Consider the following 27,026-nt stretch of genomic DNA (forward strand, 5'->3'; position numbering starts at 1 on the left):
TAAGCCGGGGGTTTGGGGGATGATGATGATGAGGTTTAGGGGGTGAGGAATGAGGTGGGGAGAAGTGATATGGGCCAGCAGGGAAAGGGGGATGTGAGCTCGGGTTCTCAGCACAGGAGGGGCTAGGGCAGTGCAGCTTGTCAAATGGCGGCCCTTGGGGGAGCAGACTGTGGAAGGCAGAGAGCCAGAGGGGAGGGACTGGTCCTGAGGTCAGAGAGGAGAGCCAAGATACCTTTAGAGGACAAAAGAAAAGCTAAGATGCTCCCCACATACATGACCCTCAGAAAAATGTTTTTTTCCTGACCCCAGCAGGTGCCTCATCGGTTTGCATTTGTGCCTTTCAGGGGGTGGTCCTGACGTGCTTAGGACTGTGCTGAGTGGACAGAGGATGCCTGTGTGACTGTGGTCACTGTGGCATTGGTCTCTTTTGGAAGAATTATGAGGCCGTGACCTCACCGGGTGGCTGGTGAGGGGTGACCAGAGCTGAGGCCCGGAGAGACAGGTCACTGTGGGGAATGGCGTACGACTTAGACGGGGCAGCAAAGCCCAGAGGGAGTCTAGCACTTCAGGAGACCTGAGTGAAGAAGTGGGGCGTGGGGAGGAGCAGAGGGGCACAGGCTCCAGCACTGGCCGGCCTCTGGGAGGCCCCCAGCCCACGAACTCATACCTTTGGTCATCCGGATTCACTGAGTGTCGACTGTGTGACAGGCACTGAACAGAGATGAAAGACACGGTTCCCACCGTATTCCCAAGGAGTTCCCAATCCAGAGGGGAAGATAAAAGTGAACCGGGGAAGGGAAACCCCAGGGGGCCAGTGCTGATAGGCGAAAAGTGGGTGGGAAGGAGCCTGGGCTGCTTCCGACTGCTGTTCCAGTGGGAGGTGGTGATGCTGATCCCAGAGGTGAGAGAGAGGAGGTGGTTAGGGCTTCCTTGCTCTGATGACAGCATCCTCAGCTGGCCCTGCCACACTCCAGCACCACTTCTAATTATATTCACCACTTTCTGGAAGTTTTATTCTCCTCAGAGTTGGCGTCACATCTGTACTTGGCATGTTCCTTCCATCATGACGTTGATGGGCCAAGTAGAGCTGTCCCCATTTATCAGATGAGGAAATGGAGTCTATGAGAGCTGCAGGGTCCAGGGTCCCTCAGATGTAGTGGGGGGGCAGTCAGACTGAGAGCCCAAGACTCCTGGCCCCCCATTCAGGGGGTTTTTATGCCGCACTGGTATTCCTGCCCTCCCTCAGCACAGCCCAAAGGTGGCATGAGAGCTGCCTTTACATCCTCACCCTTAACATAAACTCCTAGATGGGCAGGAGGGGCTGGGATGTGTTCTTTTCCCTACCGTCTGCTCCCGCCTGGCTCTCTGCCTCTCCTCCCGGGTTGTGACCCTGAACCCACAGCCCTGTCCTGAGTATCAGAGCTGGCTTCTCTGGGTCTGGGTGGGCCTCCCTTCAGTGGTGTTCGGGGGCCTTGGGATAAGCTGTTTTGCTTCCTTCTCCTGAATGGTCCACTTCCTCTGTGAAGTAAGTATAAATTTAGGAGGTCCTCTAGAGGCAGGTTAAGTTGAATTGGAAGCTGATGCTTACAGTTTGGGTACCCGTGACAGGTACAAGGTGCTGGGGGATCCCAGAGGAGAGTCACCTTAGCGTGGGGGAATCAGGAAGGTTTCCTGGAGGAAGTGCACTTGCACAGCTTTGAAACATGAGTAGGCGTTAGCAGGCCAGCAGGCAGAGGGGCAGTGTTCCAGACAGCAGCAGCTTTGACAAGAACCTAAAGATGAGAGCGAGCACATCTTCCTCTGGCTGGAGTGAATGAGGGAGTAGGGGGTCAGGAAGAAAGGGCAGGGGCCCGGTTGTGTTAGAGATTGTGTTTTCTTACCTTGATAGGGAGCCACTGGGGAGGTGAGACCCTTGTCCCACACAGAACGGAGGAGTGGTTGGAGGTGGGCAAGATTGCCCCGGAGGAGCTGATTTAGCAGTTGGGTGTGGCTGGAAAAAGGTTTACTCAACGCTGGCTTGGAGAGGGGGGGATAGTGTGAGAGAAGGTGAGAAGGCAGCAGGGCTTGACGTTTGTCAAGGCTGAGGTGGGAGTGGGGGGGCGTTCCGAGGGGTTCCTAGGTTTCTGACTAGAGCCGTACGAGGCTAATGGTGCCTGGCGCTCACCATGAGGGAGCGTAGGAAAGGGCAGGCAGGCCGGGGGGGAGTGTGGGTTCCTCTGGAGCCAGCCTGCAACTGTCTGCCTAGGTCTAGAGCTCAGGGGTGAGGTCTGGGCTGAAGATGGAGATCAGAGGTGGAGGGGAGAGGACCCAGGGGCAGACCCTCAGTTGAGCCTGGGAAGGATGTCAGGTGTCAGGAAACCAGACGGAGGTCTTGGGGAAAACCAGGGAGGAGAGCAGTCCAAAGGAAAGAGTGAGTGAGCAGTCCAAGGGTCAGTTCTGCAGAGAGGTCAGTGAGGTGAGAACTGAGGGGTTGGTGGCCTCAGCAGGAACACTTGTGACGGGCCAGTGGGGGCCACTGTCCTAAAGGGTTGAGGAGTCAACGAAAGGTGGGAACTTGTAGAGACAGAATGTGGTCCACATGCTCTGGAGAGGCTGGGTGAGAAGGAAGAAGAGGTGGGGATGACTGAGGGTGAGGGCTAGGCGAAGACAAGGCCAAGGGAGGGTTTCTCAGGCCTCTGTAAATGCTGATGGCAAGCAGCTGGTAGAGGTGGGCGAGTGACCAAGCACCCCAGTCTGCTCAGGTCTTCCTTGGCTTTAGCAGCACTGGAAGTCCCACATCCTAGGCATCCCCGGTCCTGGGAAAATTAGGAAACTGGGAGGATTGATCATCCCCCTAGAGAAACGTTACAGTAGAGAAGAGGAGGGAGGGGGGCTGGCTGGAGGGGGTGGCTCTGGCAAAGACTGGGATTAGGTACAGAGAAGTCTGCAGGACGGCCTCTGCTGTCCCTGTGAAGGGGGTGCAGCGGGGAGGGGCAGGTGGTGGAGTGAGGAGAGCAGTGAGGGCAGGGGCGTTGGGGGGCAGTCACCACCAGGTGGTGAGACCTGCTGGCCCCACAGAGAAGGTGGCCCCTCTTTTCCTTGTGCCACCCATCCCTCCCCATAACGCATCTCCTTTCTGTCTTTGCAGTCCCCACCCTGTGAAGCCCCTCAGTGCTGCCCCAGTGGAGGGCAGCCCTGACAGGAAGCAGTCCCGCTCTAGTCTGAGTACAGCCCTGAGCAGCGGGCTGGAGAAGCTCAAGACCGTCACATCTGGCAGCATTCAGCCTGTGGCTCCAGCCCCCCAGGTTGGCCAGACTGTGGACGCCAAGAGGCTGAAGGTGAGGCCCAGCAGGGTGCCTGAGGCGTCAGAGCAGACGTTTGGTGCTGTGAAGAGACGTCAGGTGTCTCGAGGTCAGGGGCCGGGTGCTGGGCAGGGTGGAGCAAGGAGCAGGCCTGGCCCCCCTCACCAGAGCCTTGAAGCCAGTTAGGCTGTCCCTGGCATTGGGACAGAGGCAGCTCCTAGGGCCTGTGTGGGGAAACTGGGGTGCAGGTGGGCCTGAGGCTGTCCTGCTCACTCTTACTCCCTCTGGCATCAGGACTCTGGTGTGCTGGACCAGTCGGCCAAATACTACCACCTGACCCACGACGAGCTCATCGGTCTGCTCCTGCAGCGGGAGCGGGAGCTGAGCCAGCGCGACGAGCACGTGCAGGAGCTAGAGAGCTACATCGACCGGCTGCTGGTGCGGATCATGGAGACCTCGCCCACACTGCTGCAGATTCCCCCTGCTCCCCCCAAGTAGCCCTCTTCACCCCCATCCCCAGAGGCTTGGCGCAGACCCACTACCCAGTAGGGCTCGCACCCTCCCTCCCTCTCTCCCGCTGAACTCTCACCTGGGTCTGGGTGGAGCCTGTCCTCTGTTGTCACCCCTTGTTCCCGCTCTCTCCTGCCTCAACTGGGGCTGCTGGCAGGGGAGCCCTTTGGACTCCCATTGGCGCCATCAAGTTCTGTGTACAACTTGTGTCTTTGGGAGCCCTGAGTCTTTCCCATCTGCCTATTTTCATACCCCTTAGCTTTGGGGGCTCCAGGGAATTGGAGCAAAGAATTTCGCCCTCAAGAGGGAGCAGGGGTGAGCTGCAATGCGATGTGGTGGTATCTGGGACATACTTTATTACCCGCATTTCTTCCACGGCTAAACCCTTGTCTTCTCCACCTCCCTCCAGCCTCTGGAGGTCTCCTGGTAGTACTGGGGCTGTGGCAGGGACCAAGCGCCCAGTTCTCTGTGAGTTATGGGCAACCAGGGCACCTACTCTTCAGCCTCACGTCCAATTTCCCTGGGAGCAGGGAGCCTGTATGGTCTAGTCTGCCGTGTCCCAAGTCTGACTGCTTTCAGCTGTTTGCCGAGCGAGTGCTGCGTAGATGGCGGGAGATGATGGGGGCCGCTCCCCACCCTCGTCTGCTGACTTTTGCACTGAGTGTCATGTGTGAATGCATGGAGAGCTGGGACAGGAGTGGGGAGAGCCCCTTCTCACCCACCTCCAGGCTTTGGGCTGCTTATGTTTGGGGATCAAGCCTCCAGCTCTGTTCTCATTGCCTGTCCAGATGCCAAAACTGTGCTGCTGCAGGGTTTGAACTTTTGGAAACCAATTAAAATGTGCCTTTTGTGGGTAGGGTCAAAAGCCTCCGGATGTAGACCTCTCCCCCTAGTTGGCGTCCCCCTCCCCTCCTGTTGAGCACATGGGGTTGGATCTTTTGGGGCCCTGGGAATGGGACAGGAGGGTGGGGGCAGCCCTGCTGCATGCTCTGCCCCTCCCCTAGAGTTAATTTCAGCTAAGGTTCTGGCCAGGCTGCTGCTGCTCCCTCAGCATCCCTGCCATCCTCTCCTCCTCCCTCAGCACAAATTGAGGAGGGTCCTAGGATAAAAACTACATTCTGGGAGTGGGAGGTCCCCCTCTGCCTACACTTAGGAAAAGCCTTCCTTGCCCTCCCATTCACCCACTAGCTGCTGACCAGACCGAAAGGGTCTGCTCCATGTCCTTGCCTGGCTTGGCTGCAGTGCACTTTGAAACAAAGTGTCTGTCCTTTGGCCCGGCCCCTGGTTTGCTTGCAGAAAACATGACAGACTTGCCCATGGTATCTGCAGGGAATCTTTGGTGGCTGGGGGTACTCTGCCTTAGCATTGTGCGGTGAGGAGGTGCTGAAGGGGGATGCTTTTGGCCCACCGAGAAGGTGAGAGCTCCTCTGTGACTACCTCTTCTTCATGAGACGGCCTGTGGGGTCACTCGGACAGCCGTGGAAAGGGATGTGCTCTCCGGGTCATGTCTTCCTTCTGCCAGGATGAAGCCGAGGAGTCCCACACATGGGGGAAAGCCCCTGTCATGTTATCTACCTTAAGAATCACTCGTCAGAGCTGAGGAGTGTTCACAGGTGCTCAAGACTTTGATCATGTTTTGGGAGGGTCATTGGGGGTTGGATGGGTGTCTCTTCAGGAGGAAGGGGATCACTCCTCCACTAGGTGTTCCTCTGGGCTCTATTCAGTCTCAGTCCTGATCCTGGTCTTCCACTCGCCCTTGATTATGGGCCTCCAAAATGCCCAGGGCAGGGATGTCTTCAGAAGAGTTTTGAGCTGAAGCCCGGGGTTCTTGTGGCTGTTTTTGCTCCTAGCCATAACTTGGAGGAGAGCTGCAGGTGGGGTGGGCAGGGAGCAGGCACAGTTCTGCTTTGCTGTTTGTCTTCCTAGTTGTAACGCCTGTTTATAAAGAGCTTGTTCTTTATGTTTTGAGCACTTTATGAAGAATAAAAAATTAACATACTGCAGGTGGCTCTGTTGTGTTACTGTTTTGATAAGTGTATGAAGGAGGCTTCCGTGGGGGAGAAAGCAGCCTTAAATCAAGATGATGCGGTTCTCGGATGATAACCGCCCCTGCCCTAACCTCAGGGGCAGCAGCACAGTGTTGCTGAGTGGGCCGGGCTCTGTCTTTTCTCATTCCCGGGAAACCCACATTTACCGAGTGATGTGGGGCATACAGAGGGATTTTAAAAGACGTGATTCCTACTCTCAAGCCACTTAGTCTAGTAGGGAAAGATAAGATACAAATCCAAGATACAAATGGTTTCTTCACGGCCAGCTAGACTTTCTCCAGCTAGGAAAAGTCCATTTCTCGTGGTTCGACATGGAAGAGGAACTGACTGCTACAGATCATGCAGTGTCCAGAAGGCATGAGCCAACCCAGCACTTCACCATAAGCCTAAGGAGATTCACAGTGCGGGCGTGGGGGGAGGGGTGGGGTGGTGGTTAGGTTCCCAAGGTCAAAAACCAAACATTTCTATTGTCCTCTTGGGCAAAACAGGCAGCTGTCCCTCAGTCATTCCCGTGGCCCTTCCCCCCAGTCTGGCTCACTGACCAGATATTTCAGCTAGGAATCTGCTACTCTAATCTGCATGGGTGTTTATTATCCCTGCTAGTGCCTTGCTCTACAATCTGCAGTACTTCCCCTCTTACCTAAAGTCCTTGTAGCTGGTGCTTGTTAAGCACTTCTGAAACCCCCTCCCCCTCCCCCCATCCCAGTTCTCTTCCAGCCCAGGAACTGGGCCCCGGGAGAGATCTCCGGTTGGCCAGAGGAAGTGAAGGCTGCCAAGGCTCTTAAGTCCTTGCTGTTTAACTCATACAGCAACAAATACTTGAGTTTCTGCTGTGAGCCCTCTCAGCTAGCACTAAGGACTTAGCAATGAATCCAAAAGTCACAACTCCTGCTCTGTGGACCTCACAGTAGGAAAGGCAGATAGTCAAAACCACAAATAATTATAAATTGCAAGGGCTTGCGAAAGGAAAGTGCTGGCTGCTATAGGAATATGTAGTGGATTTTGCGGAAGCAGGGCGAGGATTGGCAAATGCAATATTTAGGCTGAGACCAGAAAGAGTCAGCATCAGGCTAAGATTAAAAAGTTAAGGTCTTTTGGGCCAATGGCGCGGCAAGCGCCCAGCATGCGCCAGGAACTGAGTTGGAGAGCAAGGGACGAGGGGCAGGGTGGCGACGGAAGGACCTGCATGAAGATTCTGCAGTGCAATTCTTTGTACAAAGTTTTCCAGGATTACCCTATTGTCTGGAGTCCTTGCCCGTCTGGTCCAAGGGTCGGACCCACTTCAGTAGGGCTCTTCTGGGCTGCATGCAGCTCCAGGAGCGACGCCCACCGCAGCAACTCAAACTTCTAGGGGCAGGTAACCAGCGAGGGGTCGCTCGATGGCCCCCTATCGAGACCTTAAGAGTCGTACACGCACACTCCTCCCGGACTGCCGACGCCTGCAAAATTAGCGGCGGGAACCGAGACCCGGTCTGAGTCGGTGCAACTCTCCGCAGTCTAGGGTTGTCAAGCTCCGTGACAAGAAAAACTACATTCCCCACAACCCCTCGCGCCTCCGGCTTGCTGCGGTTGCTTACGGCCAATCGGGAGAGGCAGCTGTGGCGGGGGCCGAGGAGGGACATTTTAAAAGGGCCGGAGATTGCGGGCGTCAGTGGCCATGGCGGATACAGCGACTACAGCATCGGCGGCGGCGGCGGCGGCGGCGGCTAGTGCCGCTAACGCCTCGACCGATGCACCGCCTTTCCAGCTGGGCAAACCCCGCTTCCAGCAGGTGAGGACCGGGCTGTGGCTTGAGGGTCGGTGGGTAGCATAGGGAGGGCGAGCAAACTCCTCTCCAAAATCCTCTTTAGCCCTAGGGTCTCCGACCCGCGGCCACCAGGGAGCCTGCAGCTACTGCCTGGGGGAACCTCGGCCACAGCCGCCTTTTTCCCATTGGTCAGCGGTGTGGGCGAGGGCTCCCACCTTGGCTCCCTATTGGCCATCGGCGCCGTCACTCCCCATCCGCCCGTGCTCTCCAGTCCTTCCCGCCCGAGGCTCTCTGTGATTGGCCACTGCCCGCCGCGGCCCGGGATCCGAGCTCCCGGGTCCGAGCCGCTTCTGCAGGGTCTCTTGGGCAGGGCAGCCGTCCGCTTCAGGCGGAAAGTTCGAGTCCGGCCCTGGGTGAGAAGTTGGTGTGGCCCAGATGCCTTCTAACTTATTCCCCAGGTGGTGACCGACAGACATTCTTTCCGAGCTGCCCGCGGAGCCTCTGGGCAGCATCCGTGCCCCGCAGCCCCGCTCCCAGCCCTCCCCCCCAAGCAGGGTCCGCGGTGGGGATGGGTGAGGGCCGCGAGCCGAGGGGTACCCGCCGCCCGGCGACCCCTCTCCCCTCCGGCGGGGGATTCACTGACGTAGCGAGTCGGCCGGCTGGTGCCCTGCCGGAGATGGAGCGAGGACGTTCGGGGAGAGCCGGGGTGCGGAGGAAACGCTGTGTCATCCCAGGGGACCGCCGGCCGCTCGGAGGGTCCGCGTCCCCGGGAGCCTGCCCCAACCCCCTACCCCGCTGCGACCTCCACGGAGCGCTCTTCTCTGTCCGACCCGATATGACTCTTCGGGGCACTGTGACAGTCGTCCTTTTCCTTCGGAACCCCAGACAGGGCGTCTCTAACTCGCCCTCGGCCCAGGAGACGGGGATAGGGTCCGCAGCCGGGACGTGCGGCCCGGGCTGGAGGCTGGGAAGGGCCGTTCCCACGCCGCATTCCCGGGTCCCCGCTGCCTCCAGCGATGAGGAAATGGACTTGGTTAGGAAAAGGGGCAAAGAGATTCGGCTGAAGTGAACCAGGCTTGCCGGGGGTGGGGGGCAGTGGAGGCGGACGGAAAGAAGTTTGCAGGAAGAAAGGAAATTGTACAAAGGTCGGTGCAGTGGTTGATTGGTTGGTTGTTTTCATGATGGTGGGAGAGGGACTCGTTCCAGCAAAGTGGTGCACTGAGCTTTGCTGATATTAAGGAGTTGCGCTTATGAGCCTTTTGAGAAAATGTCCCCACTGTTTTTAAACAGGACTTTAATTCCTTTAAAAAATAAACCATCTCAGCATGTAGGTATCTGAGGCGAGACTGGTGTCATCCTGTCAGTGCAGGGTGCCACCTGGAACTGCCTGTCAGGGGTTCCTCTGCCTGGACTTGAGTGACACTTCATTAGCTGACCCCCTTCTCCGCCCTCCACACACATTCTGTTGTACTAGTCCTTCAAGACTCAGGCCGGCCTCCTCCCCTAAACACTTCCTCCCTTCTTCCCCTTACCCCCTGGTGGGCCCAGGTCTCAGACTCCCTCCTGCCTGCCTCTTTGGCCACCCCAAGTGGGATCCTCAAAGGTCAGCCTTTACAACAGTCTGCCCTGTGGTTCTCTGTGTGATTACTTGGTCTCCTCGACACTTGTGAACACCTTTTGAGAGGAGGGGCTGATCTTGCCCTTCCCTTGTCTCCATCCTACCCTGAGGTGGGGCTTGGCACATAGTAATGTGCTGAATAAAGATCTGTGGGTTCATTTTTTCCCAGTACCTGTCCTGGGACATTCACTCACACAACAGATATTTGAGAACCTCCTAGTGGCTTTAATGACTGAGCCCTTTGCTGTGATCACTGCTGGAGCCATAAATGCACCTTTGAGGCTACTGTTCAGGCAGCCATTGCTGGTACCTCTTTTTGGCACCACTCCTGAGGGCAGCTAGTGTTTGTTGTATTTGCTTTTGAAGCACCTCTCCCCAAGCATAGTGACCTGCATAAAGCACAGTGAGTGTGATATTCATTCATGTTAAGGAACTTCCCTTTCCTCCAGATCTGCTCCTCCACACGATTCCCTGGTTGTGCAAGCAGCCCAACCTGCCACCCAGATGACTCTCAAGACTGGGAGTCACCTGTATACTTGCCTTCCTCTCCTTCACCCTCTAAATGCAACCAGAGGCCCAGGATTCTCATCTCAGATAGCTCTCAAATCCACTTATCTCCACTGCTGGAATCCTAGACTGAGCCCCCATCATCTATCTCCTGAGCCACTGCAGAAGCCTCCTGACAGGGCTCCCTACTTGCTCTCTGGCCCCCTTCCAATCCCTTCCTCTTCCGCATGGCAGAGTCCCAACAATGCAGGTCTGATCAGGTGACGCCCCACCCTCTCGCCCAACACATATGTTCTTAAACACCTTCCAGTGGCTTCCCCTGCTTCTGAGATAAAGACCTCTGTTTGGAAGGCCCCAAAGGCCTGCATAGCCCACCCCTGCCGGCCTCTTCTTGCTCCAGTGGAAACTCCACGCATCCCCTTGAATGCTGCTTCCCACCACACTGGCTACTTTCAGCCCCTTGAACTCTGAGTGGTTCATAATCCAGGGCTCAGTCCCAGAGCCCAATCCAGGGACACCACTCTCAACCCCCAACCAGTATCACTGCTTTCTGCAAGACTAGGCAGGATCTTTCCTTACTCCCTGGAGTCCCCCCAGAACCCTTCTTCCTTTCATTCCTCAAGGATCTCCCTGTGAAGGGGGCAGGGGGAGGAGGGCCACTGAGCAGTGTCAGAGGGTGGAGAAAGACAGCTTGCCTCGATGGGCTTTGGTCTGTTACCGTCTTTCTCCCCATAAGATGATAATGCTAGCCAAGCATCGTTCTAACCTTTTTGTGCATTGACCTATTTAATTTTCATAACGACCGTGTGAGACAGGTACAGTTATCCCATGTATTATAGGTGAGAAGACCGGCACACAAACAGATTCAGTTACTTCCTAGGCAGTCTGGCTCCAGAGTCTACGTTTGTCTGTTTATTGTCAACTTTTTTATTATGCAGGCTTTCAAACACGCAAAAGTGGAGGCAATTGACAATGAACTCCTGTGCACCCGTCACTCAGTTTCAACAGTTGCCAGTGTGAGGCCCACCTCATTTCACCTATATGCCCCCACCCCAACCAATGAATTATTTTAAAGCAAAGCCCATTATTTCATTGTACGTGCTGTAGATATCTCTCAAAAGTAAAGACTTTTTTGGTTAGCTTTTCTAAATAAACTTTAAAATTTTTGAAATAATTTTGTGTGTACAGAAGTCAAGTAGCAGAATTCCTGTATAACCTTCACCCAAATTTCCCCTAATGTCATCATCTCAGATTACCACGGTACATTTGTTAGAACTAAGAAACCAACATTGGAACATTACTATTAACTACACTCCAGACTTTGTTGGATTTCACTATCTTTTACACTAACGTTATCTTTCTGTTCCAGGATCCCACATTCCATTTGGTCGTCATGTTTCCTCAGTCTCCCCTCGGATCTATGACCGTTTCTCAGACTTACCTTGTGTTTGGTGACCCTGACAGTTCTGAGAAGTACTGGTCAGATATTTTATAGAAGGTCCCTCAATTTGGGTTTGTCTAGTGTCTTTCTCATGGTTAGATGGTTATGGGTTTTAGGGGGAGAATGTCACAGAGGTGAAGTGCCTTCTTTTTCACATGGTATCAGAGGGTTTTTTGATTAGTTTTAACATAACCATCATACCACTAACACACCTAAAATAATTATTTCTTAATATCATCAAACCAGTCATTATTTGTCTTAGTCTGTTTGGGGTGCTGTAACAAAATACCATAGATTGGGTAGCATATAAACAACAGAAATTTGTTTCTCACAGTTCTCGAAGCTGGAAGTCCAAGATCAAGGCACTGGCAGATTCACTGTCTGATGAGAGTCAGCTTTCTTGTTCGTAGATAACATCTTCTAGCTGTAACCTCCCATGGCAGAAGGGAGGAGGGATCTTTCTGGGGTCTCTTTTATAAGGGCACTAATCCTAATCATTAGGGTAACCTCATCACTTCCCAAAGACCCCAATTCCTAAAACAGTCACCTTGGAGGTTAGGATTTCAACATATGACTTTGGGGGTGGGGTGGGGACAAGCGTTCAGTCCATTGCACTATTCACATTTCCCTGATTGTCACATCATTTTAAAAATAATTGATTTGTTTCATTCAGGATCCCACAAGGCCCACACATCATATTTGACTGATAGGTTCCTTTCATCTCTTCTGATCTATTGGTTCTTCCCTCTTTCTTTCTTTCTATTTGTTGAAGAAACTGCGTTGTTTGTCCTGTACAATTTCCCTATTCTGAATGTGACTGAAGGTATCTCTGTGGTATAAGTTAAGATGTTCCTCTGCCCCCTGTTGTTCCTGTAAACTTCAAGTCCATACTTTTGTTTTTTTTGTTTTTTTTTTTTTTGCGGTACGTGGGCCTCTCACCGTTGTGGCCTCTCCCGTTACGGAGCACAGGCTCCGGACGTGCAGGCTCAGCGGCCACCGCTCACGGGCCCAGCCGCTCCGCGGCATGTGGGATCCTCCTGGACCAGGGCACGAACCCACGTCCCCTGCATCGGCAGGCGGACTCTCCCACTGCGCCACCAGGGAAGCCCTCAAGTCCATACTTTTAACCACTGCCCCATATTGCCAGGTGAAGGGAAGATGGCAGGAGTGCCTGGGGGAGCTCTGTGAACTGACTGCTCCCTTTCCTCCTCCTTTTCTGCTCATTTCCTTTCCTGAACCCACTCTTTTCTTCCTACAGGCCTGACACCGTTTTTGGCAATTTGGGGCCCCAGGACAGGAAACAAACACACATGATTCTTCCCATTTGTGATTCAGTCTATCCAGAAATAAGTTTGCTTTATTTTTTTATTTAAACTTCCTTGTTTCTTCTGAAATCTCATTATCTGCTATGACGACTGGGGATATGGGTGTGCTGTGTGTGTCCTGGGTCCAAAATCCACCAAGGCCTACGGTAGCAGAGCCGGTGGGTTGCATAGGGCTCTCTCTGGGGTCCAGGGAGCTTGTGGGCAGGAAAATGCACTCTTCACTTCAAGATGGAGAGGTTTGTGTGGGCTGAGAGTCAGGAGGCAATGGGGAAGCTTCTCATATAGTTTGCCTGAAATAAGTTCTAAAGTGAAAATGCCTTGCAGGTAGTTATACATTTACGTTCTATAGGCTAGAGAGCGACTGTTTCCCAGGGTTGGTCCTGGGGCTTGTTTGTGCTGTGGACACGGTCAACACCTTCCAGCCCAGTGGCTCTCAACCCCTGCTGCACAGGAATCACCTGGGCAGGTTTCTAAACAGACACCGATGCCTGGAGCCCACCCCAGGCCAATAGCATTCGAATCCTTGGGTGTACAGCCTGGATTTTAGAAAACCCAGGTGATTCAGTGTGTAGCCTGGTTGAGGACTACTGAGCTGGTCCAGCCTTTCTGCCTTTGGGCTGCAGGTTCAGTGATTTAGAGGTCTGGGTGCAGGCGGGCTGTCAGTTTCTTCTCAGGCCTTTGCCCACAGCTGCTTCTTCCGAGGCAGCTCTCTGGCTGTGCTTTCCTGGGCCAGGCCCCAGAGTTAGGAAGGCAGCAGGCCTTGAGCCCCTGCTGAGAATTAGCTGACTCACCTTTCTTGTGAAGGGAAACGGAAGGAATTACTTGGCTGACTCATTTTTCCAGTGAAGCAAAAGGGAAGGAAAGACATCCACTGATTATCTGATGGGGTAAAAGTGGGGTCTGAATTTTGGAGGGCAAAAAAAGTCATACATATTAAACTATTGAGAAAGTAATAAAAACTAATTAGGCTGAGAAGGTAGAAACCTTCCCTGCTGTGTCCTGCATCAGGCAGGGAGGACAGACACATAAAGGGAGCTATAAAGAAGAGTGCTTCTGACTAGGGCCTGCTCAGCCCTGAGGTATCCCAGCCACCTCCTTCTTTGGGGAGCCACTCTTTCATACTCACTGAGAAATCACATTCTCCAAGGTCATAGATTGCCAGAAACTTTGCTGTTTAAAATGTATCAGTAGTGTCGACTTAGAAAAAAACAGACACAACGTTGATTCTTTTGTTCTAGTTCTGTGAAAAATGCCACTGGTAGTTTGATAGGGATTGCATTGAATCTGTAGATTGCTTTGGGTAGTAGAGTCATTTTCACAGTGTTGATTCTTCCAATCCAAGAACTTGGTATATCTCTCCATATATTTGTATCATATTTAATTTCTTTCATCAGTGTCTTATAATTTTCTGCATACAGGTCTTTTGTCTCCTTAGGTAGGTTTATTCCTAGATATTTTATTCTTTTTGTTGCAATGGTAAATGGGAGTGTTTTCTTAATTTCACTTTCAGATTTTTCATCATTAGTGTATAGGAATGCCCGAGATTTCTGTGCATTAATTTTGTATCCTGCTACTTTACCAAATTCATTGATTAGCTCTAGTAGTTTTCTGGTGGCATCTTTAGGATTCTCTATGTAGAGTATCATGTCATCTGCAAACAGTGACAGCTTTACTTCTTCTTTTCCGACTTGGATTCCTTTTATTTCCTTTTCTTCTCTGATTGCTGTGGCTAAAACTTCCAAAACTATGAGACACAGACCTACTAGAGAATGGACTTGAGGATATGGGGAGGGGGAAGGGTAAGCTGTGACAAAGTGAGAGAGTGGCATAGACATATATACACTACCAAACGTAAAATAAATAGCTAGTGGGAAGCAGCAGCATAGCACAGGGAGATCAGCTCGGTGCTTTGTGACCACCTAGAGGGGTGGGATAGGGAAGGTGGGAGGGAGGGAGACGCAAGAGGGAAAAGATATGGGAACATATGTTTATGTATAACTGATTCACTTTGTTATAAAGCAGAAACTAACACACCATTGTAAAGCAATTATACTCCAATAAAGATGTAAAAGACAAAAACAAAAACAAACAAAAAACCCCCACAAAAACACAGAACGTAAGAACTGTGAGTTGATTTATTTAGTGTCTTACTGAGGACTATAGTCTGGAAGACACCCTCTCACAGAGCTCTGAGAAACTGCTCTGAAGAGGTAAAGGGGGAGGTCAACATGTATATGATCTTGGCAAAGGGTACTTGTAATCAAGCACACATCTCAGGAGAAGGTTGCTGCCACGCATGAGGAACAGATATTTTAGTTAATGGTTTTAGTGCTTTTCTAAGTATGGGAAGATGCAAGAATCCATGTTCATAAAAGATTTGTCCTGAAAATGTTTAACTCTGAAGGCCTGTTCTGCCAATTTTCCCAGAGCACAGAGAGCCTCCTTCCTGATCTCCGCCCTGAACTCTGCCCTGAACTCCTTTCAGGGTGTCTTGAAGGTTAGAGACTGCAGTGGCTAATGGTTCAATCCTTGTAGAACCAGGTAACAGTGGGAATGACACATCCCCCTTTTGACTGGTGGGCCTGTGGCAGTTTGACTCAGAGAATCAACGCAAGTGCAGAGCTTCAAATAAGGAGCTTTAACTTTATAGTTTTCAAAAAAAAAAACAACCCTATGTCTACTTCTCAGTCCAGACCTATGTGGACCCCCTTCCCCACAGCCCTGCTTTGCTTCCAGCCTGTTAATGTACTGCTTCATTTAAATTTTACTCTACCTTTCCCCAGAATTCTGCACTAACTCAGTTTTTTCCCTTTGTTTGACAAAATGCCTTATAGTTCCTCTACTTTGTGGCCTCCCTCCCTTACTGCAGTGAGTCAGTAAGCCTGACTTTTTCCCAGGGTAGTGGGGGAGGTTAGTCTGATTGGGTTAGGACGTGTATGCCTAGCATTTCCAACTCAGAACCCCTTTCTTGAATCTTAGGCCTATATGTTTAAGTGTTTGTTGAGAGGTTACATCTGGAAGGCCCTTTAAGTATCACAAGTTTACGTGGCCAATCCAGAACTGTTATCTTCCTCTCCACTAAATCAGTATGCTTCTTGCTTTCCTTATCCTGGTTAATAAGCATTAGTGTCTGACTAGAGATCTAGGCATTACCATGACTGTGTTATTCCTCATTCCCCTAGTCAGTTAACCTTGCTCTACTCCCAGGACCTAGCACAGTCTTAGGCACACAGTAGGTCTTCAATAGCTATTTGGTGAATGACTGAAAAAACCACAGGAGCCTGGTGCAGTTTCTGACCCGAGCCTGGTGCAGTTTCTGACCCGAGCCTGCATGCCTTTGAGCTCTTGCTGATACCCTTCTCTGCTAGGTAAACGCATCCATCCACTCATCCCAGCTCCTCTGGGAAGCTTCCTGACTCACTAGGGAGGAATAAACTGTGTCTCCTGTGCCCATAATGATGCCTCATTTAGGCAGGGATCACAGTGTTGGTTTTTTTTTGTTTGTTTGTTTTTTTAGAAGATGTTGGGGGTAGGAGTTTATTAATTAATTTATTTATTTTTGCTGTGTTGCCTCTTCGTTTCTGTGCGAGGGCTTTCTCTAGTTGTGGCAAGCGGGGGCCATTCTTCATCGCGGTGCGCGGGCCTCACTGTTGCGGCCTCTCTTGTTGCGGAGCACAGGCTCCAGACGCGCAGGCTCAGTAGTTGTGGCTCATGGGCCTAGTTGCTCTGCGGCATGTGGGATCCTCCCAAACCAGGGCTCGAACCCGTGTCCCCTGCATTGGCAGGCAGATTCTCAACCACTGCGCCACCAGGGAAGCCCTAGGGATCACAGTGTTTTATAGTTATCTGTTTACTTGTTTGTCTCTCTTGATGGTCTCGGCTCCTTGCGGGCTTGTTCGTCGTGGTGTTCCCTCAGCTAGTCCAGTATGGGTTTGTAGGTATCAATGGAGCCGAATGTCTTACTTAGGACTCTCTCCCAGTGGCAGTGGTGGAGAGTAATACGAGAGGGCTAGCAGGGCCGGGACAGGATGAAGGCAGTGACAGACCACAGGGCAAGTCAGAGGCTGGATGTTTGCACTGGATCATCTTCAAGAAGCTGCTTCCCTCAGGCCGTTCTTCTTCAGGCCCTCACCTCTGCCCCTGCTGATCCTCTTCCCTCCTTGGGCTGCTAACTGCCGGGCATTGGCTGTTCACCCGCCCACTCATTCATTCCTGTGGCCAGTGTGTTTGTGGAGCCTCTTCTAGGTGTGTAACACAAGACCAGGAGCCAAGGAAGATAATACAGAAGAATATCCAATAGCCCACATCCTTCAGGAGCTTATAATTGAGTAATAGACCAGTTTGTATTTTAATTTAAATATATATTTAAAAAATAGAATATTACTTATTTATATTATACATAATACTGATTTTTTTTTCATTTTAAAAGTAATATAAAAGATATGGAAATAAAAATCCATAAATAAAAATCTGTTAACATTTTAATATATTTTCATCTAGCTTTTTAAATAACATGATTTTGAAATCCTAATTTTGAAACAGTTTGTCTTACAGAAGAGTTGCAAGAAGAATACAGAGAAATTCCATATACCCTTTGCTTAGATCCACTAGTTTTTAACATTTTGTCACATTTCCTTTATTATTCTTTGTCTATAGATGATCATAAAGTCCAGAAACATAGCAAATATACATGTTACCAAGAACATCTTCAATCTGTAAACAGAATAATAATGCCTACATTTCCAGATTTTATTACCACCCTGTATATTTACACGTTATTTATTTATTTTAATATTTATTTATTTATTTATTTTGGCTGCACTGAGTCTTAGTTGCAGCACGTGGGATCTTTAGTTGCGGCATGTGGACTTCTTAATTGTGACATGCATGTGGGAACTAGTTCCCCGACCAGGGATTGAACTTGGGCCCCCTGCATTGGGAGCGCGGAGTCTTATCCACTGGACCACCAGGGAAGTTCCTATACATGTTATTTTTTCTCAACCATTTGAGAGTAGATTATATTCATTTATCCCTTAATACTTCAGTGTATCCTTAAGAACAAGGACATTCTCTTACATCTCTTAGTTTGTTTGGGCTGTTATAATAAAAGTACCATAGACTGGGTGTCTTATAAACAACAGAAATTAATTTCTCCCAGTTCTGAAGTCTGGGAAGTCCACGACTAAGGCACTGGCAGATTCAGTATCTGGTGAGGGCCTGATTCCTGGTCATAGACAGCTCACTGTGCTCTTACATGGTGGAAGGGGCAAGGGATTTCTCTGGAGTCAATATAACAGCATTAATGCCATTCATGAGGGCTCCCAAAGCCCTCATCTCCAAATACCATCACCTAGAGACTTAGGATTTAACATATGAGTTTTTTTTTTTTTAAGGGAACTTTATTTTTATTTATTTATTTATTTATTTTTGGCTGCATTGGGTCTTCGTTGCTGCGCAGGCTTTTGTCTAGTTGCAGCTAGCGGGCGCTACTCTTCATTGCGGTGCGTGAGCTTTTCATTGCTGTGGCTTCTCTTGTTGAGGAACACGGGCTCTAGGCATGTGGGCTTCAGTAGTTGTGGCACAAGAGCTCAGTAGTTGTGGCTTACGGGCTCTAGAGTGCAGGCTCAGTAGTTGTGGTGCACAGGCTTAGTTGCTCCAAGGCATGTGGGATCTTCCCGGACCAGGGCTCGAACCCATGTCCCCTGCCTTGGCAGGTGGATTTTTAACCACTGTGCCACCAGGGAAGCCCTAACATATGAATTTTGAGGGGACACTAATATTCAGTCTATAGCAATAACCACAGTACAGTTATTCAGGAAATTTAATTTGAGTACACTACTTTTATTAATCTATAATCCTATTCCAATTTTGTCAGTTTTCTCAGCAATGTCCTTGAGCGCATTTCCCCCTCTAGTCCAGGATTCAGTCGAAAATCATGCGTTGCATTCAGTTGTCTTGTCTCTTTAGTTTCCTTTAATGTGGGGGCAGTTCTTCAGTCTTTCTTTGTCTTTACGACATTGACATATTTGGTGAACAAGGCCAGTTATTTTATGGAATGCTCCTCAGTTTGGGTTTGTCTGATGTTTTCACATGATTAGACTCAGTCCCTTCAGAATACTATGTGAGCACTAGTGGGAACTTCTCAGAGGCACACGACGTCCATTTGCCTCTTGCTGGTCCTTTGAACATGCCCCATCATTTTGGGATGTGGCACTTCATTACTTTCTAGCACAACAATATGTGCCAGTCTCATCGTGTACCTTCCCTGCCCCAGCCCTGGAATCAGCCACTTCTCTAAGGAACCCTGGTTTATTCTAGTGGATGTCATCCCATCTCTTTGCTATCCATTTAATATCTATCTAGCTCTATTTATCTCCTGTCTATTAGGTTGGAATCATGCATTTTACATGCATTTCACAAATCATAAGCATTTTTGCATGTCATAAACATTGTCTGAAAACATGATTTTAAATGGCTGTGTAGTGTTCGATCATGTAAATGGATCGTCATTTTAACAATCTGCCTCTATAAATAATGCAGCAGTGAGTGTCCTCAGCATATACCCCTGACCACACCTCTGAACGTCTCTGATTGAGCATCATGTATAAATTGGGAAATGGTTTAGGCCATTTGAGTTATAAGAGGTTAGAGAAGCAACTGTTTTAGTTAGGAATGCTGTGGAAGCTTGATGCGTCTGTGAAAGGCTGGGGGTGGAAAGGCTGCTCCATGCAGGGGGTGCCATGGTGAGCAGAGAGATGGAGGTGGCATGGGGCCTGGTGTGTGCAGGGGACCTTTTGGTGACGCGGGTCCTTCTGTGGTCTTTATTGGGAAGCGGAAGGAGCAGAAATCGGCTGCAGGGTCTGGTGCCCTAGTGAGAAGGGAAAAGAGTGTGGAGGCTTCTTCCTCCACTGAGCGGAGGATGAGCTTGGAGAGCTGTGGGGCTCCAGGGAGGATTTGGGACACAGCCTGAGTGTAGTGAGGCATGAACCCCCGGCGTTTGCAGCTTTCCCCTTTGTCCCCTAGCTCTGTGCCCTCTCTCCTCCCCTTGAGCTTGGCTTTGCCAAGCTGGCCCTGTCCTGAGGGCAGAAGGCCCAGCAGCAGCGTTGCTTGGTTTCTTTTCATTGTGCTCTAATGCCTGTGGCCTGTTTAGCACAAAGCCCTCCTTTTCCAAGGGCCCTGCTCTGGGGCAAGGATAGGGGAGCTGGCCCCTTGTCCTGGGCCTCACAGCAGCAATGGGGCTATGGGGGAAGGAAGGCCTGAGGGCTGCGAGCTGGGCACCACCGTGTTTGAGTTCCACCTGGGGGCAGTGCCTGTGCTGGACTTTGGGGAGGGACCCTACCTCACTCGAGGGTCCTAAGTAAAGCAGAGAGGCTGTGCTGGGCAGGAGAGACTGGGAGAGGGCTGGGCACCAGACCTCCCCTCCAGTCTGCGTGCTCAGTGGTGCCCGGGAGCTGCTGAAAGGCTTGGCGTAGATCTCAGGGCATTGGGAGCAGAATGGGAGGCACGTGGAAGAGACATTGGGACGGTCACTGAGTGTCTTAATGGTCTTTCTGAGTTGACTTTAGAAAGCCCTCAGACCTGGGAAAGCTGCCCTCAGGTCACTGAGAAGTAAGGCCTCATTGGTGTTCCTCACCCGCTTGGGGAGTCCTGGGGACTGTGGGACACTGGCAGTAAGGATGAGCTGTGGGTAGTGTTCCCCATTGTCTGGAGGACGGAGTACAGAAACTCATCCAGTCTCCTCTCCCACCCCTTCTCCAGACATCCTTCTACGGTCGCTTCAGGCACTTCTTGGACATCATCGACCCTCGCACACTCTTTGTCACTGAGGTGAGTCATGGCTGTCACTCTCGATGGAGACCCGTTGGCCTTTATACCTTGTGACTTTGGAAGGTCCATAGGTCATCTGTGTGTTTGCCTTATACACATTATCTCATTTCATCTGAATCTCACCACATCCCTTCAAGGTAGATATATGTCATTATTATTATTTCAAACTTCCATAAAATTATTACCAAGTACATGGATTGTATTACAAGAGTTCATGCAGTTCAGATGCATTTAAGTAGAACAAAAAAGGATCCTTCATACCCTCTCCCTACACAGTTCCCTCCTCGGATAGGTAAGGCTGAGTATAAGGTATAGTTTACCTTTTTTTTTTTTTTTAAAATTTACGAATATTTCATTGCTGTAAAGTTAAAGCCATAAAAATAATCAAATGGCCTACTATCATACCGTTAGAAGAAAAAAAAAAAGGTGTTCATGAGAGTTCCATATTAGAATACAAGTTTTCCTTAGGCACCTGTTTATGTATGCTATTCTGCTCTTTACAATAAATAATTAAATTTAAAAGACTTAATTCCTCACTTTTAAGACCTTATTAGTTTACAAATTACATATTGACCTATGCTAAATTTTATACCGACCCATGCTAATGAATTCAGTACAGAAAACAAAAAACACTGCACTCAAGCAAACTACATATATATATATATATATATATATATATAACTTATATGAGAATTGCTACTCCAGCTTTCTTTTGGTTTCCATTTGCATGAAATACCTTTTTCCATCCCCTTACTTTCAGTCTGTATGTGTCTCTAGGTCTGAAGTGGGTCTCTTGTAGACAGCAAATATATGGGTCTTGTTTTTGTATCCATTCAGCCAATCTGTGTCTTTTGGTGGGAGCATTTAGTCCATTTACATTTAAGGTAATTATCGATATGTGTGTTCCCATTCCCATTTTCTTAATTGTTTGGGGTTTGTTATTGTAGGTCTTTTCCTTCTTTTGTGTTTCTTGCCTAGAGAAGTTCCTTTAGCAGTTGTTGTAGAGCTGGTTTGGTGGTGCTGAACTCTCTCAGCTTTTGCTTGTCTGTAAAGGTTTTAATTTCTCCATCAAATCTGAATGAGATCCTTGCTGGGTAGAGTAATCTTGGTTGCAGGTTTTTCTCCTTCAACACTTTCAATATGTCCTGCCACTCCCTTCTGGCTTGCAGAGTTTCTGCTGAAAGATCAGCTGTTAACCTTATGGGGATTCCCTTGTGTGTTATTTGTTGTTTTTCCCTTGCTGCTTTTAATATGTTTTCTTTGTATTTAATTTTTGACAGTTTGATTAATATGTGTCTTGGCGTATTTCTCCTTGGATTTATCCTGTATGGGACTCTCTGTGCTTCCTGGACTTGATTAACTATTTCCTTTCCCATATTAGGGAAGTTTTCAACTATAATCTCTTCAAATATTTTCTCAGTCCCTTTCTTTTTCTCTTCTTCTTCTGGAACCCCTATAATTCGAATGTTGGTGCGTTTAATGTTGTCCCAGAGGTCTCTGAGACTGTCCTCAGTTCTTTTCATTCTTTTTTCTTTATTCTGCTCTGCAGTAGTTATTTCCACTATTTTATCTTCCAGGTCACTTATCCGTTCTTCTGCCTCAGTTATTCTGCTATTGATCCCATCTAGAGTACTTTTAATTTCATTTATTGTGTTGTTCATCGTTGCCTGTTTCATCTTTAGTTCTTCTAGGTCCTTGTTAACTGATTCTTGCATTTTGTCCATTCTATTGTCCATTCTATCTCCAAGATTTCGGATCAACCTTACTATCATTATTCTGAATTCTTTTTCAGGTAGACTGCCTATTTCCTCTTCATTTGTTAGGTCTGGTGGGTTTTTATCTTGCTCCTTCATCTGCTGTGTGTTTTTCTGTCTTTTCATTTTGCTTATCTTACTGTGTTTGTGGTCTCCTTTTTTGCAGGCTGAAGGTTCGTAGTTCCTGTTGTTTTTTGTGTCTGTCCCCAGTGGCTAAGGTTGGTTCAGTGGGTTGTGTCGGCTTCCTGGTGGAGGGTACTAGTGCCTGTGTTCTGGTGGATGAGGCTGGATCTTGTCTTTCTGGTGGGCAGGTCCACGTCTGGTGGTGTGTTTTGGGGTGTCTGTAGACTTATTATGATTTTGGGCAGCCTCTCTGCTAATGGGTGGGGTTGTGTTCCTGTCTTGCTAGTTGTTTGGCATAGGGTGTCCAGCACTGTAGCTTGCTGGTCGTTGAGTGAAGCTGGGTGCTGGCGTTGAGATGGAGATCTCTCGGAGATTTTTGCTGTTTGATATTATGTGCAGCTGGGAGGCCTCTTGTGGACCAGTGTCCTGAAGTTGGCTCTCCCACCTCAGAGGCACAGCACTGACTCCTGGCTGCAGCACCAAGAGCCTTTCATCCACAGGGCTCCTTAATTTGGGATGATTCGTTGACTATTCAGGTATTCCACAGATTCAGGGTATATCAAGTTGATTGTGGAGCTTTAATCCGCTGCTTCTGAGGCTGCTGGGAGAGATTTCCCTTTCTCTTCTAGTTTACCTTTTATGTGTGAACCATCCTATGAGTTTTGACGAACATATTGCGTCGTGTCCACACCATGATGAAGATGTAGAACGTTTCTGTCACCCTAGCACATTCCTCATGCCTGTTTATAATCCATCTCCCACACCCCATGCTGAGCCCCTGGCAACCATTCATCTGTTTTCTGTCCCTGCTGTTTTGCTGTTTCTAGAATGTCATATGAGTGAAGTCCTACAGTATGTAGTCTTGTGTGTCTGGCTTCTTTCCCTTAGCATGTTGCTTTTGGGATTCATCTATGTTGTTGCATGTATCAGTACTTCATCCCTCCTGACCACTGAGCAGCATTCCATTGAGAGGATGTTCCAGAATTTGTTTATCCATCCACTTGCTGATGAACACCTGGGCTGTTCCCATTTTCTGATTATTATCAATAAAATTGCTCTGAGCATTCTTTGTGTGGACGTATGCTTTCATTTCTCTTGTGTGAATAACTAGGACTCGGATTGCTGGCTCATACGGTAAGTGTGGTAAGTAAATGTTTAACTTCGTAGGAAACTCCCAAACTGTCATTTAAAGATTGCTGTACATTTTACATTCTCATCTACAATGTTCTAGTTGCTCCACCAGTCCTTGATATTATCAAATTTAAATGTATTGTCAGATTTATTTGAGCCATCCCAAGAAGTGTGTCTTTATATCCTTTGTATTGTATTTACAGATGTGTACAGGAATGATACACATGTAAAGCAGCAGATATTTATTAAGCATTTTCTGTGAGCAAGGCAGTGTCATAAGCACTTTACATGTAGAAGCTCGTCAGATTAACTCAAAGCAACCCTATGAGGTAGATTCTATTCTAAGTTCCATTTTACAGATGAGGAAACAGACAGACAGAAGTTAAGTCTCATGCACATGGTGCTGGCCAGTGATGGAGCCAGGGTATGAACGCAGGTATGCTTGTCTCCAGAGCCCTTTGCATTCCTGTTCAGGTAACTCAAGTTTAGGGAACCCTCCCAAGATTACTCAGCTCCCACTCTGGGTCCCCACATACCCTGAGGCAAGTCATTGAGCCTCTGAGTTATAGCCCCCTGAGTAGACAGCACTTCTCTGCTCATCTTCTCTGTGCTGGGCATTGGCTTGCTTCAACTCTTGGAGGGAAAAGAAGCACACGGCCTGCTAGATACCTGGACTGAGAACCATTCCCATTGTTCCTGGGAGAGCAGCCCAGTAATAGGCAATGTGGGAATTACCCTGATACGTGATTTCCTCCTGTATCTCAGGAAGGATGAAGGACTCAAGTATTTAACTGGCTGACCTTACCTCTGGATGTACTGCCTCTTAAGGGCAAGGCTGTTGTACTTCTGGGCCCTGTCTAGATTCTCCTAAGGAGTAATCAAAGTGATTCCATAAAAATTTGGAAGAGCACCCAACTAGAGAAACTACTTACCTAGCCTAGGTTATGTGTCTTTCTTGAAAGCTCCCAAACGGTGCACAGCTAGATAGAGTTGCAACACAAATCCCGACATAAATGCCAGCTGCTTGACGGAGGAGGCAGTAAAGGCCAGTGCTTATTAAGGGTGGACTTCGAGGCACGTTGAGAGATGGTGGAGGGAGCCTTGGGAGGTCCGGAGGTTCTTCAGGGCTCCCCTGATTAACAGAAGCAGGCAGGGACTTTGGGGGTGGATGGGCAGCTGCAGAGCAGCACGCCGCCTGCGCTGTTCACAGGCACCTCTCCAGTCCACCCTCCTCTCATTCCCAGACCATTTCATTTTACTGCTCGCTTCCTGTACCACATTTTTGTCTTCAACTCTTGCATTTTGAAAGGTCCCAGCATTCTTGTATATCACTAAACCATCTTTTCCCTATTTCCCCATCGGTAAATTTAAAAATCTCATACATTTTTTTTTACTATTAATTGAAATGTCAAGGAAACTTAACTATTTACTGACTAGGAAATAACCAGTGCAACAGAAATTTTAGAATAGTTTTCAAATTTCACATGTTTCTTCCCTTTATCAAAGATTCTGATAGGCTTCCTGGAAAGAACTAGACCTCTCCCTCCTGCATCCCAGCTGGGAACTGTTTCCAATACTACTTGCTGGCCTTTTGGAAATTTTCTGCCCACAGAAGATCTTCTAGGCCCTAAAAAATCTGGAAGGGCCATGAGTGGGCCCTTCATGCCCTCCCTGGTTCTAGTCAAGGCAGGTTGCTTAGCAAAGCCATTTGCATGGAAACAATGAGAAATTAGAGACACCAAGAGGAAAGAATCTCTTACCTGAGCCCCTCCCCCCAAAACTATGGTGCTACCAGGAGGGCCAGTTCCCCCTTCTGCTGGACTCAGTCCACAGACCATGGCTTATGCCTTCAAAGCACTTTCTCTCCCAGGGCCCTTGGCTGGTGTCCTGGGAGGGAGCGTGGGGTGGTGGCTGCCCAGGGGGAGGAGATCTGGACAGGCCTGTTCATCTGTGAGGATGAGAGGAGAGTGGAGAACATGAGGAGGTGGCTCTGGAAGCCAGAGTGTCCCGAGGTGGAAAGATCCTGGGCAGCTTGAGCCTTCTGGTGACCCGGTTCTGAGGGGCATTAGCTGAGTCAATGGATAGACTCATCTTGAGAGAGTTTTGCAGCTACTTGTTTGCAATTTATAACAGACCAAGCTTTAAAAAGACTCTAACCCTTGTATGTGTAATGAGGTGGAGCAAATTTTATTCACCATAATTTCTCTTAGAAAGAAGGCTGTCATTGTTCTAAGAATGTCTTGAGCAAGGCTTCAGAAAGGGAGGAGGTTGCCTGCTTGACAGAGGAGGAAGAATTGTGCTTTTTGATCCTCCCAAAGAGAGGAGAGAGAAGGAACAAGAGGGAAAAACAGTGGGAAGGAGAGCGAGTAACCACGATGAACTGGAAGGCTAGTGTCTGGGGGCCCTTTTGAGATAGGTCATACATGCTTGTGAAAGTTGCTGTCACCTCCGCCATCATTCCTGGGATATTGTCATAAAATCTGCCTGGTTCCTGAAGTCCAGCAAGAGTGAATTCTTTGGAGGGATCTTGAGGGGCTGTGAGTCTACTGCCAGGGTGCCGTGTGTGCAGGATTGGGCCTGAGGAAGGAAACCACCGGGACCTGGCAGAAGCCCTAGCTTTGTCCTTCCACATAGGTCATGGAATTAGATTTAGATCCCTAAGGGCAAGGCTATACCAGCTGACCTCTAAGTTACTTTAAATTATGAACTGAAGATGAAAGGGGTTTGCTATTCTGAATTCAATAATTATTTAAGGGGATGAATGGTTGGCAGATGATCATTCTGAAGGACATAGAAAACCAACTGAAACAGTGTTAATAACACCAACTCATTATTAGTACTGGTGTAGTAATCTGAAACTATTTTGGGTGTATTGTAGGACAGAATAAATCGTTATACTGATGTTGGGAACCAGGGTTCTCACCATGGGAGTAGGGAGATACAAATATGGAGTAGGGGAAAAGACAAAAACTATGTGATGTTGTATTTGAATTGGAGGTATCAATATGAACTTATGATTTACACACACACACACACTTACATTTATATTTCTCAATTTCCTGGCTCTGTTCACTGAAAGGTCCATGATACCCCAGTAACAATGAACACACTTAGCACTCAGATCTTGGTTTCTAAATACCATTACTTACAAAAAGGACCCAGGGCTTCTTGGAGAGATGGCCAAATCCACACCCAAGGCAAAGAGACTTGCTGCAGAACGTAAGAAATTGTTCATAGACTGATGGAGACACAGGAACAGGAAGTGGCTGCATCCCACTAGCCACATTTGGGACAATTCGAACATTAAGAAAAAGAAAAACAATGGATTATAATACATTGAATAATAAGAAGAAGAATCCATGAGTCCATAGTAAAACTAAAACTGTGAAAGAGGGAAGCTCATATTCACAGAAGAATGTCAGCTAATAAATGTAGAAGGAAATAAACATTGTGGAATCCTCAACAAAATAACTGATTTTGACAAGGATCATTAATGGATGCTATTTTCATAGAGTAAAAGTTGTTGGGAAACAGGATATTCTTATGCTTTCAGGTAAGTATCACTTCCAAATATTATTTAGCAATTACTAAGGGGAAAAGGTACCTTTACAGTGGAGAGCTTGGAGGACGCCCCTTTAACCAGGTTACGAGGCAGCATCACTAACCATGAAAACAGCTGGTATTGTGGGCCTCTTGATGTGATGTGGGTAGTAA

General features: G+C 48.8%; 2 protein-coding genes across 12 annotated transcripts in view; both read left to right on the top strand.

Moving 5' to 3' along the window:
- RAB11FIP5 (RAB11 family interacting protein 5) overlaps window positions 1–5,792 on the top strand; it is a 36,028-nt gene extending 30,236 nt beyond the window's left edge. Inside the window, 2 exon segments of the mRNA XM_033400492.2 lie at window positions 3,128–3,317; window positions 3,576–5,792. Of these exon segments, the coding sequence (XP_033256383.1) occupies window positions 3,128–3,317; window positions 3,576–3,779 (394 nt within the window). The 3' untranslated portion in view covers window positions 3,780–5,792.
- A 1,578-nt stretch (window positions 5,793–7,370) lies between these two features.
- Window positions 7,371–27,026, top strand: part of SFXN5 (sideroflexin 5) — a 118,984-nt gene continuing 99,328 nt past the window's right edge. For 9 of the 11 annotated variants that reach the window (XR_004475338.2, XM_033400484.2, XM_033400486.2 and 6 more), the window contains exons 1-2: window positions 7,442–7,610; window positions 20,236–20,304. Coding sequence is in view for 10 of the 11 variants with exons in the window: in XM_033400484.2 (XP_033256375.1) it covers window positions 7,497–7,610; window positions 20,236–20,304 (183 nt within the window). In the remaining variant the exon portion in view is untranslated. Of the gene's footprint in view, window positions 7,611–20,235; window positions 20,305–27,026 lie in introns of all 11 variants that reach the window. The other 2 variants (XM_004277072.3, XM_049696154.1) reach the window with 2 other exon arrangements.

Source organism: Orcinus orca, chromosome 13 (genome assembly GCF_937001465.1).
Source record: "Orcinus orca chromosome 13, mOrcOrc1.1, whole genome shotgun sequence".
NCBI classification, from domain to species: domain Eukaryota; kingdom Metazoa; phylum Chordata; class Mammalia; order Artiodactyla; family Delphinidae; genus Orcinus; species Orcinus orca.